At 53.1% G+C, this 16,828-nt stretch overlaps 1 protein-coding gene across 1 annotated transcript; it reads right to left on the bottom strand.

Annotated features, from left to right (window-relative positions):
* Positions 1-1,789: 1,789 nt before the first annotated feature.
* On the bottom strand, positions 1,790-16,535 carry RBFA (ribosome binding factor A). Its single transcript, XM_047827039.1, has 7 exons — positions 16,362-16,535; positions 13,739-13,781; positions 12,940-13,116; positions 12,251-12,363; positions 9,631-9,715; positions 5,746-5,819; positions 1,790-4,681 (listed from the first exon to the last, which is right to left on the bottom strand). Exons 1-7 carry the CDS (start codon positions 16,520-16,522, stop codon positions 4,345-4,347), a joined length of 990 nt encoding a protein of 329 aa, XP_047682995.1. The 5' UTR covers positions 16,523-16,535; the 3' UTR covers positions 1,790-4,344.
* Between the last annotated feature and the right edge of the window lie 293 nt (positions 16,536-16,828).

The raw sequence follows: 16,828 nt of genomic DNA, 5'->3' as shown, positions 1-16,828 counted from the left end.
GTGTACACGGTGCTCCGCGCGTCCTCGTGAGGTAGGCCGTGCACACCCTCCACCAGACACTGAATGAACGCTTCCCCTCGATCCCTTTGCTCGTCAATAAAACCAAGCTCCTAAGCAGAAGGGGACTACAAAGCACGTGCCAGGCTCCACTAAGTCGGCGTTCACGCATTTCAGTATACCCTCACTGACCTTTGAAGCGGATGCCGTTCTCCCCACGGACACCGAGGGTGCTGAGCACGGAGGTCGCCGCTGGCGGACTGAGTACTGAGCCCAGAGCGGCAGGCTTCAGAGCCAAGCGGACGGGAAGTCCTTCCCTGCAGCACGAGGCTGGCATCTGTTCTCCCTGAATATACAAAAGCTGCACCTTGCCTTCTTCCTGTTTCTTTTAACCCGAAGCCCTGGTTTTCTGCTGCAATCTGGTCACAGGTGGCTCTTTCTCAGTCTTCCTTTTGGCCGTACGTTCTGCTTTGCCTCAGCTTTTCTCAGGCCCAGGGTGAAAAAGGGCCTCAGGCCACGCCTGCATCTACTGCCCACGTTCTCCTGACTCGAAGCAGACCCCGCCGGTCCATTAGTCGATCAACACGTATTATACTCTGGCCTGGGAAACCTCATGCAAGAGGCAGACAAGACGCTGACTCAGCAATCAGTGCAGTGAGGTCGTAGCTATGGGAATTTAGGGCACCGCAACCGAAATTGGGCATTCACAGAAGGCTCCCCAAAGGTGGCCCCCTCCCCAAGGTGAGGCAGAAAGGGGGGAAGAGCACGTGCAAACATGACGTCACAGGAACGGGGGCAGGTGACGGGTGGTGCCAAGTGAGGCTCTGTTACAAGCGATGCCACCAGGGTCCTGAGAGAAGGGAGCCCGGAGGCTGGTGTGGGTGGGGGCTGGGCTCATGACTGCAGGGGAAAAGGGCTTAAGTGAAAGTGGAAGGATGCTTAGCAAGAAGCTCTGACTCCCAAGGCAAACCTACAGCCGCAAGGCCGACTCTGACTTGGAGGGGGTGCGGGGGGGTGCGGGTGGTGTCCAGGCTGGGAGTTCAGGGTCGAGGGCACTTTGAATCTGCCTCCTACTTAGTGTCTGCTGTCGGGTCTGTCTGCTGTCGGGTCCCGGCCGGGGTGCCCCGCTGCTACGGGATCACCGCACCACTTCTGGAGGCTGCCTCCCCCTCCCCCTCCCCTCTGGCCCTTCCCACTACGTAAGTCCTAGGTTCCAGGAACTGAACGTTAGACGACAGCTGTGTAGACTGTGTAGACGAGTACAAGGCAGGGCCGCAGGGCCGGCCTCCCTCCATGGCCTCCTGCCACCACCTCCCTCCTCCCCACTCCACCACCTCCCCCCTGCCTCCGCAGCCACACCGGCCACAGACTGGTTAGGACACATGCTGCAACCACCAGACTGCTTTCACTGATGGTGCAATGCTGCAGTTGAATAATATTTTAAATCTTAATCACAAGAATTTACATATAGCCCTATCAAGCTTCACTTGATTAACTTTGGTTCTACATCTCAACCTACCGAAAGGCAATTGTGAGTTCTATTTTGTCACGTGACACATTCTTCCCAGTTCTACACTTTATGTAATTTCGATAGCCTTTAAGTAAGAACTGAGCAAATCCTGGGACACGGGATCTCAGAAACAGGTCTCCACACCTCAACAGGAGGGCGTGGAACACAAGGGAAGTAAGGGCCGGAGGAGCACAGGCTTTTCTCCCTCCCACGGGGTGACAGGGAGCAAATGGATCATTTATTTCACTCTAGAGCTTACATGTGTCATAGATTTAACTCGGGCACGTTGAATATGCTTTATTCTAAGCACTTTTCAGTTTCAAAAAAACAATGCATGTATCACAAACTCTTGAACAGAAAAGGTGCCGTAAAAAAGTTGGAGATATCCTCGGGGCGCCTGGGTGGCTCAGTCGGTTGAGCATCTGACTTCAGCTCAGGTCATGATCTTGCCATTCATGGGTTCAAGCGCCACGTCGGGCTCTGTGCTGACGGCTCGGAGCCTGGAGCCTGCTTCCAATTCTGCGTCTCCCTCTCTCTCTGCCCCGCCCCTGCTCATGCTCTGTCTCTGTCTCTCTCAAAAGTAAATAAACATTAAAAAAATTCTTTTAAAAAGTTGGAGATATCCTGAACCTTACTGATAGGACCTAAAAGGCCAAGACGTCAGAGGGAAGACTCGAGGGAGGAAACCCTTCCGAACATGAAGTGAGCGTTCAAAGACTGAAAACGATGGTCTTCCGGGCAGTCTTCCCATGGAAGCCTGTCAAATTTTCTGTCCTGTTCGGTGTTTCAGCTGCTTGACATGTGGTTATTTTCAGTTCTGTTCTCAGGCTACTCAGTCCTTTCCAGGGTGGGACTGCTGGCTGCCAGCTGAAGCTCCCCCGTAGACGCCCGGCTTGTACGAGAGGGAGTGGCCTGGGACGAGGCAGAAGAAGGCGGCGCCAGGAAGGCACAGAGCTGCCAGGCCCACCCCAAACCTCCACACGACAACCCAGAAGCTCCGTGAACACTGTGTACCTGAAGTTCCAAGTCCTTCTAACAAACGCCAAGGTGAAGTAGGAAGCACTCTCTGCACTCAGAGGTCCTGTGCTTAGTGAGGGTTCTTTCCACCCCAAAGAGAAGATGAACCCTTACAAAGGTACAGAGTACCAAATGCCAGCAGCTAACAGAGATGCTGTTAGCGTGACCTTTAACCCTGTAAAACCAGTCCACACCACCAGGCAGCCCCTCGGTCTCCGATCTAGTCTTGGCCCCGTTTCTGGTCTCCAACTGTACTTACAGGGAGAGCCTAAGACAATCGGTAGGAGTACGGAGCACAGAATTTCCCGGTCTGAAAACACACCTTTTTCCTGCCGTTTGTTGACTTTTGGAAGCACAGGTGGAAAAGAGGAAAGAAAAGAGCAGGCCAGCACCCTGCACCGGCCTCTCCCAGTGCCCGTTACTTGACACACAACACACGTCCACGGCACACTGAGCTCACAATCCAGGAATCCAGGCTTGTTCCCGCTGCTCCGCACGGACGTCTGGACACCTTCGGCAGTGGAGACCAGATCTACGGTCAGCAGAACGGGCTGCCTGGTGCTGCAGGGTCCTGTATCAGTCAGGGTTTTTATACCGTGTATTTGTGATGTTATGACATCACGGGGGCCTTGCTGGCTGCGGAGACACTGCCCCTCCCAGGGCTAATTCCTACAGACAGTGAACCATTCCCCTGTAAACTCACATTTTATGTACAGACCCACAGATCCAGAGCCCACACTCCCAACCACCTCCTTCATCTGGCTCTTGCACACCAGCCAGTATTTCCTCTGCCGCACATCCCCCAGGGCCAGGACTCAACATGCAGAAAGCACTCCTATAGCCCAGAGCCTGCTGAAACTACTCACACTACCCAGCCTCGGCCATTCATTCCTGCAGAAGCCACACGTTCTCCTCTCCCTCAGCCTCCTGACTGATCCTGGAGCTTCCCCAAGTGGCCCTGCACGGCATGTCCCCACCTCCCGGGAATGTGGTGAATGAACTCCTCTTTCCGGACAGCAGGCTCAAGGTGTGTCTTCCCACTCCTGGTTAGAGCAAAGCACGTACATTTTCACAAGCTGACAGTTTGCACGCCAGCAACCGCACTCCCAGGTGAAATGCTCCACACACGCGGCTACGAGCACCTTCCGGGGCAGATGGGATCACCTGAGTGCCACCTGGGCAGCTACATGCCTAGAGCTTCCCAGTGGTCCGCCCGTGTCCCATGACAGGTCCCTTCAACAGGGGCTGCTGTGCCCACAAAGGCGGCATTGCCGGTGCCGCCTGCCTGCTGGGCACCGGCCCTGGTACCAGATGCCAGAAGGTGCCCAGGGGACAGCAGTGCTTCCTTCCTGACACTGTTTACAAAAGCCAAGTCCCGAGCCTCCTTGCTCCACCTCACTAGCGCCCGTCTCATCATCCAAGCCACGCTGATGCCGTCCTCAGCATCTAGACACTGATGACACTGGGGAAACAGAGGTGCCCCTCGTCCGGGAGCAGCTGCTCTAGGTCACACGTGGAGCAGGGTTTCTTTCACTTCCTTCCAACAGTGCTGTGACGCCCCTGACCCACACTCCCTGCATGGCAGCGGTCCTGCCTGGGGGAAAACTAGACGTGGGGCCATTCCAAGTCCGCCAGGAGGACAGCGATTAGGGAATGAGCGGGATCACACACAAGGCGACGCTCCGCCTTGCTTGCTGGGAGCCCACGAGGGGTGAAAAGCGGGACAAAGACGCCCGACTGTCCCCACAGGCCCCCTTCCTTCTCAGGCTAAGGCACAAGGCTGCCCGGGCGGTGGGACCGTGGTTCCGCCCAGCAGAGCCTCACACCTCACCCCCTCTCCGCCCCTCAGTCACCTCCGCCCTTCCTGCCGCCCCTCGGGAGCCATCCAGGTCAGGGTCCGGGTGGCTGCTCGCTGCCCCCGACAGGTGGTTCTCACAGGAGAGGTCGCCATCTGCGCAGGGTGTGGCTGCCACGTTTCCCTCTCGTGTGTGTGTCAGTGGAGACTCCGCGGGGCTCTCGCTCCTGCACCCTCGCTCTTTCCTCCTCTTATATTCCATGATCTGTTTGTTGAGCGCCTCGTGATCAATCCCACACAGACTTGAGCAGGCGGCAGGGCCCTGGGTGCTGCGTGAAGGGGCGTCCAGGGCCCCACAGCCCCTGGAGGGGAGAAGAGACGTCAGGTGAAGCGTGGGTGAAGCCGGGCGGTGTGGGGGCTCCTGGCCACCTCCTGGTGGACCCACTGATGTCCGAGGGAGGCTGGGGGATATGGCACGGGGAAGGGGCTCCGCCCCCGTGTATGGTGCAGCCCAGGACACCTTGGACACAGCCCTCCCGTCAGATGCCCTCTCAGTTGCTTTTCCCCAAATACAGCCAGCGTGCTAGGCCCGTCAGGCAGAATTATGGGTATGGTCCTTTACATGTGCCACTCAGGGTACTTGTCAAAACCCAAACATGGCCGTGTCCTGCCTCTGACCCCCCTCCTGCTCAGCTACGGAAGGCTCAACTCCCTACTGGTCCGGGATGTGGGCACTTACTGCTGCCAGGGGCCCTCGGGGCGCAGCGTCCCCTCCCCTGGCAAGCAGGTCTCTGGGGGCCCCACCCAAGTCCTGACAGTGCTGCCCCTGACGCTGACGTGCCTGCTCTGAGAACACAGGCTCAGGACCTGCTGAAGCTCTTCCGGAACCCGGAACGGGGCCCCTCCACATACAGCTCACGTCTCTTTCTCAGCTGCAGCACCGCCCCCACCTCCTGACCCCCCCCCCCACCGGAAGGGGTGTCCTACATGCCCTTCTTGACACACAATCATCTGTGGATTCACTGCTCCCTGTGGGTCTCCGCCAGCAAAATGCAAGCTCCAAAGACCCCAATGTCTGTTCTATTCACATACGTATTATACATGCTAGAACAGAGCCACAGGACATGCTCAGTAAAAATGTGCCGGGTGGAAAAACAGGGCGAGGGAGAGACACCTGTCCCCTCTCCAGGAGTTACCGTGGCGATGGCAGATGCCATGGGCTCCAGCACTGTCGGGCAGACCACCGAGGCACTCCGAGCAGCCTTGCTGAGTACTCAGAACCACTGCAGACTGCCCCCAGGACCCGCCACAGGTCACTGCCAGGCTGCTGGGGCAGTGCACGGCCAGGGGTGCAGAACTGGGCAGCTGCCGTGGGAATCACACCAGGGCATTTGCCCAGGACAATCAAAACCATGTCCACGTGTACCTGGCATCACTTTGCACACGGTCTTCTCTTTCCTCTGGGGGCCCAAAATCAGCATTTGCCAGTAACCAATCAACCTGGAAAGGGGCATAGAGAGCAATTCAGTAAGCCACACCTCTGTGCCACCTGCACCACGGCCCAGCTCAGACACAGGCCTTCCAACTGTCCTCCGTGCCCCTCCGGTGACATCCCCCAGGGATGAGGCCATTCACCAGTCTGTGCTTTCAAACACCTGTTACTTAACAATCACATTTTCTCTAATAACGAACCGAGACTTTCCTAAAACTACACTTAAAACTTGTAAATTTCAGTCAAATTTATGAAGAAACCAGTTAACTATTAGCTCAATTAAGTAACGTTTCCTGATTCCGAATGAAGTTGTATAAAACACTTAAACTGAACTTTGCCACAGAACTTGTGTGTTTGGGAAAAGAAAGCCTCCTGGCATAGCAACAAAGCCACAGTCAGGGGCGTGGCATGCGAATCCAGCTCCAAGGTGTCTGAGGGGCCCAATCTGGAAACAAGAGCTCCCCTCGGTGGGGGCACGCACACCACTGCTGAGCCCAGGGCGCTACACCGGCCCCTGCTCCCCGGATACCGGGGGCGGCTCCCACCTCTACCTGCGTGCCCAGGACACACACCTGGACCCTACTTGGCCACAGTGCCGGCCCGGGACGGCCCAGATCCGGGACCAGGGCCCGGCGTTCTGCAGCAACAGACTGCATCATCGCAAACCAACGGCAGAACCGAGGGAAAAGTCAGTCCACAGAAAATACCAGAAACAGCACTAACGATGCCACAACACGAGGACCAAGCGTGGGTCTCCCAAGCTGGCTGGGAGAACGTGTGCTCGCACCCGACAAGGACAGGACGCGTGGCCATCCTGTGAAGGTCCACCCTGAGCACAACTCACAAGACTGGGCAAAAGACCTGGTGGGACCTGACGAAACAAGGAAAGGCCACCAGGCACAGGGGAAGGTGCTCGACTAGCCATCGAGAAGACACACGTGAGCCACGCCACGGCGCCCCGCTCACCTGCAACGGGCGGCTTCCTCACAATTACAGACACTTGCCACTCCTACGTGCTGACTTAAGAGACACAGAAACGTCCATCCACACAAAAACGTGTACACACATGTTCACAACAGCTTCACTCAGAGCAACCGAGAATTAGAAAGACAGACAAACGTCCGTGAGAAGGTGAACAAATGAAACATAGCATATTCGTATAATGACCCCACTTACCAAGAAAAAAGGAACCACTCACACCGAAACAACGTGAATCTCGAAAACAGTGCTGAGCAAAAGCAGCCAGGTGCCAAGACAACGTTCTAGGTGTGAAATTGCAGAAATCTAACAAGGAAAACTTGGGGCACCCGGTTGGCTGGGTCGGAAGAGCATCCAACTCCTGACCTCAGGGTCATGAGTTCAAGTCCCACGTTGGGTGTAGAGATATAGAACTTAAAAAAAAAAAAAAAAAAGATGGGTGGTGGGAAGGGTGAGGATGGGGCGGGCCTCTGGGTAAATCCTGCCGCACCAAAGCTTTCGTTAAAAGTCTTAACAAAGAACCAATGCAGACACCACAAAACCCTAACACGTCAACACAGGCTGCAGGGCTGAGTCCCAGCCGAACTCCGCATGCACAGAACCTCGGGCGAGGACGGAAGCGGCTCAGTGCCCACCCCAAGGAGAAGTCCAGGCTCTAGCATGAGGCCCGTGGGGCGAGGCGAGCACGGCCCAGCCACGCCTGCTCTCAGAAGCGGGGAGACCAGCAAATGTGTAATAAATCCCAATGCTGGGAACACAGTTTATGTATTTTCTTTAAAAATCTATTTTTCGTCCTTTGTAAATATGACAAAATCGACATTGTACAAACCCTTTGACTGAAATGTAATACACGGGAAAAGCGCAAGGACATCAAGGCATACGGCTCAATGACATGTCACAAAGGGACTGTGCCTGTGGACATCCCCCTGACGTTTAAGGAGATGAACCCCAGGAAACTTCGAGCCCCTCCTGCCCACTCCCTGCCCAAAGACAGGCACTATTGACTTCCGTCACCACAGACCGGTCGCACGTGTCCCTGCACGTCCCACAGACAGAATCACAGGGACCACGGCCTCGCCTGGGGCTCCGCATTCACCCCTCCACGGCTGAATCAGAGCTAGGCACTACAAGAAACCCCAACACCAGCACCCGCACACCTCTGGCGGACACGCGTTTCCGTGGGCCCCCCCGCGGGAGCTCTGGGTCACAGGATGTGCGTGCGCGGCTTCCACGGGACCACGGGGTGGCAGGGCCGCAGCCCCGTGATTCCTCCACTGCTCGGTATGGTCACCGTTTAATGTCAACCGCTGCGGGGGAAGGGCACGTGCCGTACCTCCCTGTGGTTTCCGTTCCCGCTTTCTTCCCGACACCAGTGACGTCGGGGCCTACCGGCAGTGACGGCAGCGAAGCCAAGTGCCCCTCGGGGCTCGGCCTGGACGGAGCTGGTGCCTCTCTGCTTCCTGACACCGCAAAGTACGCGCTGCGACCACCGCCGGCCGCTACCACTTCCCACCACCCGCGACGCCTCCACGCATGCAGCCCACACGACACACACGTACGCTGAGGGTACGAGACTCCAAGTTTCACCCACAAACCCCAACTTCAAATCTGCGTGTCTATCCAGATTACTTTGCCACTGGCTGACTTCAACTCTCTTACAAACAGACATAAGGGTCTCAAAACCCCCGCACTGACTTCCGCAAGAGCCAGCCAATAATGACCGTGATGACCGTGCACTCGGCTAGCCACCTGCCCCCCTCAGAGACCCCTCGGTCGGGCCCCTGCTTGCTTCTAACTACAGTGACAGCGAGCCTGGCAGAAGCCTAACTCTGCCCCCGGCACAGGAAGGGCACAGAGGACAGACGCGGGGCCTCCACCGCGAATACCCAGCAGCAGCAGCATCTCTAGAGAAAGAACCGCTCCAGGATGCTTCGAGCACTGTCTGCGCCTCCCTCCTTCCAATCACTTTTTCTAGAAAGGAGCCCACGGAGCCAGGTAGGACCTCGCTGGCGAGAGAGGGACAAGCCTGGGATGGTGAGAGCAGAGGTACTTCCTTCCACCAACTCAACCGGACGTGCACGCGTGAGCTCCCTGCTGCACTCTCCCCGGCAAACGCCTAACCTATGCTCTCCCGGGTTCTCTAAAGCTGGCACTGGTCACTTCACTCCTCCGTCTCCTTTTGTCGCTAGGAAAAGCCCCTACCTATCAAGGTTATTGTTTGTATAAGGTTTTCAGTGTTGCTTGTATAATGAATAACAAAGATAAAAATGTCCGACTAGACTTGTTTTCCTCTGTGGCTCTAAAAACTACCTAGTCCTGCAGTGAATAACAGCTACCTAATTATAATCATAAGTGCTACTTACTGGGGGTTTTGTAAACTTTTAAAAAGTGTGACGTATCTTAATGACCACCAGGTAACACCACACAGATACAAATACATACACGCATATACTTACACACAGGTTTTAGACCTCATAATTCACAGTATTTAAAGTAAGGGAAATTATACAAAACGGTTACAGAAGTAACCTCTGGTGTAAAGTAACTGCAGACGGTCAGATCCAGGGAGGGAGGCAGCTTTGCCTGCATCAACTTTGTAAGACAAGAAACAGAGACTTGGTGTCCTGGTGAGAGATACAGTGGTAAGCAGTTAAAATTTGAAGCCTGAAGAGTGGTTCCTTCTGGGGAGTCTGGCCGGGACAGAGGCATGGGAGCCTCACTTTTCATTTGTACCCGCCAAGGGTTGCTTCCTTTAACTGTACACATCATCTGAATCTCTCAAAATTAAATCTAAAATCTTACTCATATAAAAGCTCATTATGGAAAGTCACTTAGCCTTACCTCAGCTAGAGCCGCATTTCCTTTGTCCCGAAGAAACACTATCGGCGGCACGTTCCTCAGGGTCTGCTGGGACATCAAAATGTGCCTGGAGAGAGACAAGGCACACTGTGTGTTGCAGGTGACACTTAGCGGACAGAAAAATATACAGTAACCTCATGGAGAGGTAAGACAGAAGATCTGCTTATCACGTTACTCAAAACACCAACACGTCAGCCCAGGAAAGTCTTCCGCAGGCAACCGCCACATCACAAAAGGGATACAAAACACATCATCACAACTATTTTTAGCTGCCTGAATGCAACTCTTGAGATCCTAACGAATAATCTGATCTTCGCTTAGACGCCTCCCGGGCAGCACCGTGGCAGTGGGCTGCGTGGTCTGGGCACCAACAACCCGCCTCGGCTTCGTTCCAGTGGACATCCACTGGCACCAAGGCCACACAAGTGCACCGAGGTCCTCAGCCATCCTCAGGCACATGTCATTCTCTGCATCGGTCACTGATACAAGCAGACTAAGGTGAACTGGCTGCAGCCAGTCCGCGGCGAAAACACTGGTGAGCACAGCCTCTCTGCACACAGCGACAGCAGGTCCTGGCCCGTGATTACAGGAGAGCCTCTACACCAAACCTCAGGTGAGCAGAAGAGCTGCGGAAAGGGACGGTCTGTTCGGTTGGATTTTCTGATTACCCAGAAACTCATCAGAAAGCAATGCTGTTAGTACAACACTTGTCAGAAATCTTTTTCTTGTTTCTGTTAACAAGAGAAAAGTGAAATTAACTGAGCACTCCTTGATACACAATTAATACTCTCCTCTAAAGAGACTCCTAGGGCCTCCGGGGAATGATGTCAGCTGAGCTGAAGCAGACGGTATGTGCAAACCCTAGTTCCACATAGGATTCCATCCCCCTCTCCTAAAAGTGAAGTGTGAGGTACAAGGGAGAGGCGAGAGGAACAGAGAGAGGAAGGAAGCGGGAAGGAGGGAATCCAGTTCTGAGTGCTGCTTGGTTAGGTTTCTGCATTTCTTAAGACTGGGGAGAAAACACAGTAACTCCTTTCCTAGCACCCACCTCGGTAGTTCTCAACTTTTTAGTCTCAAGACCTCTTTATACTCTTAAAACTTACTGAGCACACCCAAGAGCTTTCGTTGATGAGTGCTGTATCTATCTGTATCTACTACACTATAAATTAAAAGTGAGAATTTGAAAAACAGACATTCATTCATTCAAGATAACAAACCTATTAAATGTTTACGTGGGATTTTTAATGAAAAATAACTAAACCATTGAAGATAATTATTCCCAAAAAAATGATTGAGAAACGTGGCCCTGTTTACATAGTCACGAATCTCTCTAATGCCCAGCTTAATGGGAGACATTCTACCCGCTGCACCCAAGCTGCTCTGTTATTCTGGCTGGACTGGAAGATCCGGCCTCACACTGCCCTGTAACTGGAAAAGGAGCAAATGAACACCACTCCAGAAAAGAATGGATCTTCTCCGACACTCCACAAAAACTCAACAAAGGATACTGTTAAAGTTAGTTGCAGCGTGGAATCTGAAACCAGATCAATGAGTGTCACTGTCATATTAAAATCCACTGGTGTATCTTGACCTCGAACGGCTCTTTCCCTATGCTTGAGTTTGTAACTTCAGGCGTTAGTCATTTGGAAAACACTGGCTCACCAAATTACCCAGATTTGCAGAATGCTGACACACTGAACAGTATGACACTGCATTTGTCAACATGACCAACGTTCTCATCGAGAGTCTTTAAGTATCAGAAAGCTACCAAAATCACGGTGGTGGATACAGGTTTTCTAAAATCAATTTTCACTTGAAAGCTTGAATTTTATCACTGGCAACAAGTACAGTCAGTTGTTTTCCCTGAAGGGACAGGTTCACTTTGCTCATTTTAGAGAAAATGTGTCAAATACCCAAATCTGAAAAAACCACAGCTTGTGGTTCACTTGTCATTTCCAGTGAACAGTGTCTATTTCAGCTCACAATCAACTGTGTGTTTCCCAGACAACCACATCAGCACAGGTTATTTTAGGCTTCCTTCCCACCACACAGAACATTACAACGACAGGTACCCAAGACTTAGGATTTAATAAAATTAGTAACTTTTGCTTATTCATCATGGATAGTTTTTTGTTTTTTTTTTAATGTTTATCTATTTTTGAGACAGAGACAGAGCATGAACAGGGGAGGGGCAGAGAGAGAGAGACACAGAATCCGAAGCAGGCTCCAGGCTGTCAGCACAGAGCCCGACGCTCACAGACCGTGAGATCATGACCTGAGCCGAAGTCAGAGGCTCAACCGAATGAGCCACCCAGGCGCCCCATCACAGATATCCTTAAACCGAAGTGGCATTGTGTTTTACTGGGAGCACATGGCATGAAGCTACAATGACCACAGGGACACCTGGGTGTCAGCAGTCCCCAGAAGTCTGGGGCCACACTGTGAGAACTGCTGTCCAAGATGACGTCTCACGTGCAGATGTAAACTACATCTTGAAATTTAAGAAAATGCGTCCAAAATTTTCCTTCAAAGCAAAAAAACTTAATGCAACAAGAGGGAAACACAAGGTGCGTGCGGAAGCAGACACGAAGAGCGCGGTCACCTCATGTGCGCGGCGCTCCTCCGCAGGACGGCTTCCGTGTGCGCGTTCTGCTCGGCCGAGACGGTCGTCCTCCAGTACACACGGCAGGCCGAGAAGTCTGAAGTCAGAGACACCTGAGTCCCACCCACCCCAGCCTCAAGTCACTGTCCGCTTCCGTGGGCTTCCGCGGACCACAGGCCGCGGCTGAAGACCAGCTCATCGGCAGTCTTCAGCTCCAGGCACCCACCACCCAGAAGCAGGCGCTCCCGCGGGCACCGCGACAGGCCACCATCTCCGGCCACACACTCACGAGGGGTGAAGCTGGGCCCGGAATCCAAACCCTCATCGTCCCTGACCCCAAGCCCACAGCGCACATCAGAACCGCCGGAACTACCACTTATTTTCCCATTTCCCTCCAGCTCAGCTCGCTCTAGGGACAGGGAGACTGCAGGGAGGCACCTGCTGTCTTCTCACCAAGACAAACGCACACGCGTCCACCCATCGTGCTTCCTGGGCATCTGACGACGCCCTCAGTGCTTGCACACCACACACACATGTGCACACGTACCCTCCGTCTTCACAACTCGAATGGTCCCACTTGGCATCACTACAGAACTTCAAAGACCCTGAGTCTCGCACGGCGTCTTTCTAACCACTAGACGCAGGCCTGCGGGCCTCACCCCGATTCCTCCCACCCGGGCCCAGTCTACCTTGGAGAGCTGCACATTCAGGTCACAGATCTCCTGGCTCACTTCAGGGGTGCACAGCAGATCAGTCAGCGCTTTGTAGAGGAGGCCGTTCAGGGCCCTCAGGCGCACCTGGTCGTCCTTCCTGGTTTTCTTTGAGGTGGTCTTCGTTAGGAATTCCAACTGGGACGGCTTGTACATCTCCATCAAGAAGAACAGACAGAAAGGCCACCATTACAACTGTATGTTAAACTTGTCCTAATCTACAAAAAGGGAGCTGGGAAGGACTTAGCACCTTGAAAAACAAAAACCAACGTTACCCTCAACCATCTCAGCTTGATTCATTAAGATACAATTTACAGACCTGGATCCTTCATAGATTTTACCTAGCGCCCCTCCAAAATTAAAAGTACTGTCAGTATATATTTTTTCCTCCCTAAAAATCTCATTGAAACATAATCCACATACCATAAAATTCTCCCTGTCTAAAGATACACAACTCAGTGGTTTTTAACACACAATGTAATTTTTCTAACAAGAACCATTTATTATATAAACTTTTACAGCACATCTACACGTGTCATGCACACACACTAAAGACCACTGTTAGTATCTGATAACAGAGACAACATTCCAGAAAACTTTAGTATGACTTTTTTTTTTTTTTTTTAAGTCAAAATTCACTCTACCAGTGTATCTAGTCCCAGCCTGCAGACCTTGTGCATTCAAACTTGGAAATGGAAGGATGGCCAGGCTGGAGTTTTGCCGACTTCTGGAACCTCACGCCCACCAGAGTCTACAGCAGCTGCTACTCTGGACTTACCAAGTGAGAGCCCAAGGAAGGACCTTCATACCAAAACTTCTTTCTGTGGGGAGAAAGTAAGAACTATAACACTGAAGGCAAATGAAAGAAAAAAATATACACACCAACTCAATACTATGATACAAAAATTCTTTTTTTATATTTGCTTAATGTTTATATATTTTTGAGAGAGAGAAAGAGACAGAGCACGAGCGGAGGAGGGGCAGAGAAAGAGGGAGACACAGAATCAGAAGCAGCTCCAGGCTCTGAGCTGTCAGCACAGTGCCCCACATGGGGCTCAAACCCACGAACCGTGAGATCATGACCTGAGCTGAAGTCAGATGCTTAATCGACCGAGCCACCCAGGCGCCCCAATACCAAAATTCTTTTTAAGGGGCTAAACTTGGGCACAGAAATTATGTCACTGGGATGCTAAGGAATTTAGAATCTAATCAACAAGGGTTGTAGGGGAGACAAGACAGTTTTCATTCAACCTTCTGATGTTTACTTAAGGTCTACTTCCAATCCCGAAGGTGCAGAAAGAGAATCTTAAAAAATGTCTACCAAGCTGCACTGAGCCCCGTACCACACTTGAGAAAGCAGCTTCCCAGGGCCGCGCGGCCATGCACGTGCTGGGGTTGGACGAGTAACAGGGTGGTGGAGGGGAGGCCGGCCACCTGCTGCAGGGGGAGGTTACAGATAAGCGAGGAAAGGGCGCCAGATGAGCCATGTGGACATCAGTATGGGCTCGTCTCTCTGTGTACCAACACGGTGGTCACGTATAGAAACGTTTACAGGCAAGCGTATATACAGAGTTAAAGTTAACGTACGTTCTCCTTTGTCAGCTGAAAAAGTCTAACAGACAGGCCAGCTCTCAAACCATCGTTTCTGATGGCGTTCTGCAATAACAGCAACCAGAGCCCCTTGGAGCAATGGCTGATTCTTGGGCCCAGAAAGGATGTGCCAGGAAAAAAGTGCACAAAAGAAAACTTTTTTTTTTAAACCCACCACAAAACCCACAATGATGAGTGTGTCTAAATGAAAGAGCTAAAACAATCTGAGCAAAATAAAGTAGTATTAGTTAACACCTGTTAAGTCCACACTGACATAAATTAGTAAACGCAGGACAAGAAACGCATCTCTCACAGAATTCCAAACAATTCAAGAGTATGACTCCCCCTCCTGAGGTGTGGGTTGCACACGGTGAGGTCCCCCTAAAGAAAATAATATGGGGGGGGACACCTGGGTGACTCGGTTGAACGTCTGACTTCAGCTCAGGTCATGATCTCACGGTTTGTGAGTTCGAGCCCCACGTCGGGTTCTGCTCTCAGCCTGGAGCCTGCTTTGGATCCTCTGCCTGCCCCCCTCAGAAATGTACAAACACTGAAAAAAACAATAGTATGGAATGGGGAGTAGGTCTTTCCTTCTACGGTCTTCCGCCCAAGAACCCACAATGCCAACATAATCGTTAGAAGAAAAAAAAATCACACAAATCCAAAGAGAGGAGCAGAAAATATCTAGAAATATGTAGAAAATATCTAACCGTAACTCCTTGAACCCATCAAGGTCACAAAACAGACAGTCAAGAGCAGTGGCTAAATGTAATGGGGTCCTTGGATAGGCTCCTGGGACAGAAAAAGGGTGTTTTTACTAAGGAAACTGAGGGGCACCCAGGTGGCTCAGTCGGTTCAGCACCCAACTTTGGTTCAGGTCACGATCTCGCGGTTCATGGGTTCGAGCCCCGCGTCGGGCTCTGTGCTGCCGGCTCGGAGCCTGGAGCCTGCTTCCGATTCTGTGTCTCCCCCTCTCTCTGCCCCTCCCCCGCTCATGCTCTCTCTCTCTCTCTCTCTCAAAAATAAATAAACATTACAAAATTAAAAACAAAAAAGTTAACTAGGACAAGGCATATGCTTCAGTTAATAATCACGTATCAGTACTGGCTCCTTAAGGTGACAAATGTGCCCCGCTAACATGTTAACGTAAGAGACGTGGGGTGTGGTCACGCGGGAACTAACTGTACTCTGCCAAGTTTTCTGAAAATGTTTTTAAAAATTAATCTATTAAAATAAAACAAGCACACAACCCTATCTACCACAGTCAGAACTGAAAGCGTGCGACGAAAACCAACACACTGTATTCTACTTCTCTCACGGTAAGAAAACTATCCTCCAATTAGGCCAACAAAGGAAGCAGTAACATGGGAAGAAAACGCGCGCGCTTTCTTCCTTCCCTCTGATGAATCTACAAGAACCACCAGAAATGTCCGCACCACTTTGCTTCGTACGTTCCTGACGAAGCGGGCTGAGTGGGGACACGAGCAAATGCTAACCAGTGAGTGCGACTGCCTGCGAGTCTTCCGTAAGCATCGGTCTAACGGGCCGACCGCAGCGAGGGCCCCAGGGCAAGGCCTGTGCGTGAAGCCCCGCCCCGTGGACCCATCTCCGTGGGCACCAACCCCCGCCCCACTGACCCATCCCCGTGGGGACCGACTCCGCCCCGTCGGCCCCCCCCCGCCCCCTACCCACCCCAGGGACTCCCCCCCCAGTAGACATTGCCCCCTGCCCCCTGACTCGAGAGCGTCGCCTCGGCTGCATGGGCACCGCCCCCACCCCGGAGCCCCTCAACCAGACTCGGTGCGCATTACTTGGTTTTCGAAGCAAACTTCTTGAGTAGGTTCTTGCCACACGGGACTGGCGAGCTGTGCACGCCTCGGACACCGCCCGGAAGGAGAGCCGCTTGCCGTCCACCGAACGGCGCCCGAAACCTCTCGCGAAGCCCCCACACTCGGAGGGCCGAAGCCCACATGGCTGCCGGGAGAGCGCCGGGGCGGGGCGACGTGGGGCGGGGCGACGTGGGGCGGGGCGACGTGGGGCGGGGCGACGTGGGGCGCGCGTGGGTCTGAGCGGAAGCGAGCTGAGTGTGGCGAGTTTGAGAACGCGGTGTCACCTGGAGGGGGCGACCCGCTTGTAGAGCGACATTGGGCGGGGCGACGCGCCTCCGGGGACACTAGGGGAGCGTGTTCTGCGTGCATAGCGGGGCGGGGTCTAGAGGCCGGGGAGAGGCGCTGTGAGGCGACGGCCCGCCCCCGAGCGCGGCTGGCGGCGTTCGTGG

This window comes from Prionailurus viverrinus, chromosome D3, assembly GCF_022837055.1.
Source record: "Prionailurus viverrinus isolate Anna chromosome D3, UM_Priviv_1.0, whole genome shotgun sequence".
Classification (NCBI taxonomy): Eukaryota; Metazoa; Chordata; class Mammalia; order Carnivora; family Felidae; genus Prionailurus; species Prionailurus viverrinus.
This window is presented reverse-complemented; position numbering and strand designations above follow the sequence as displayed.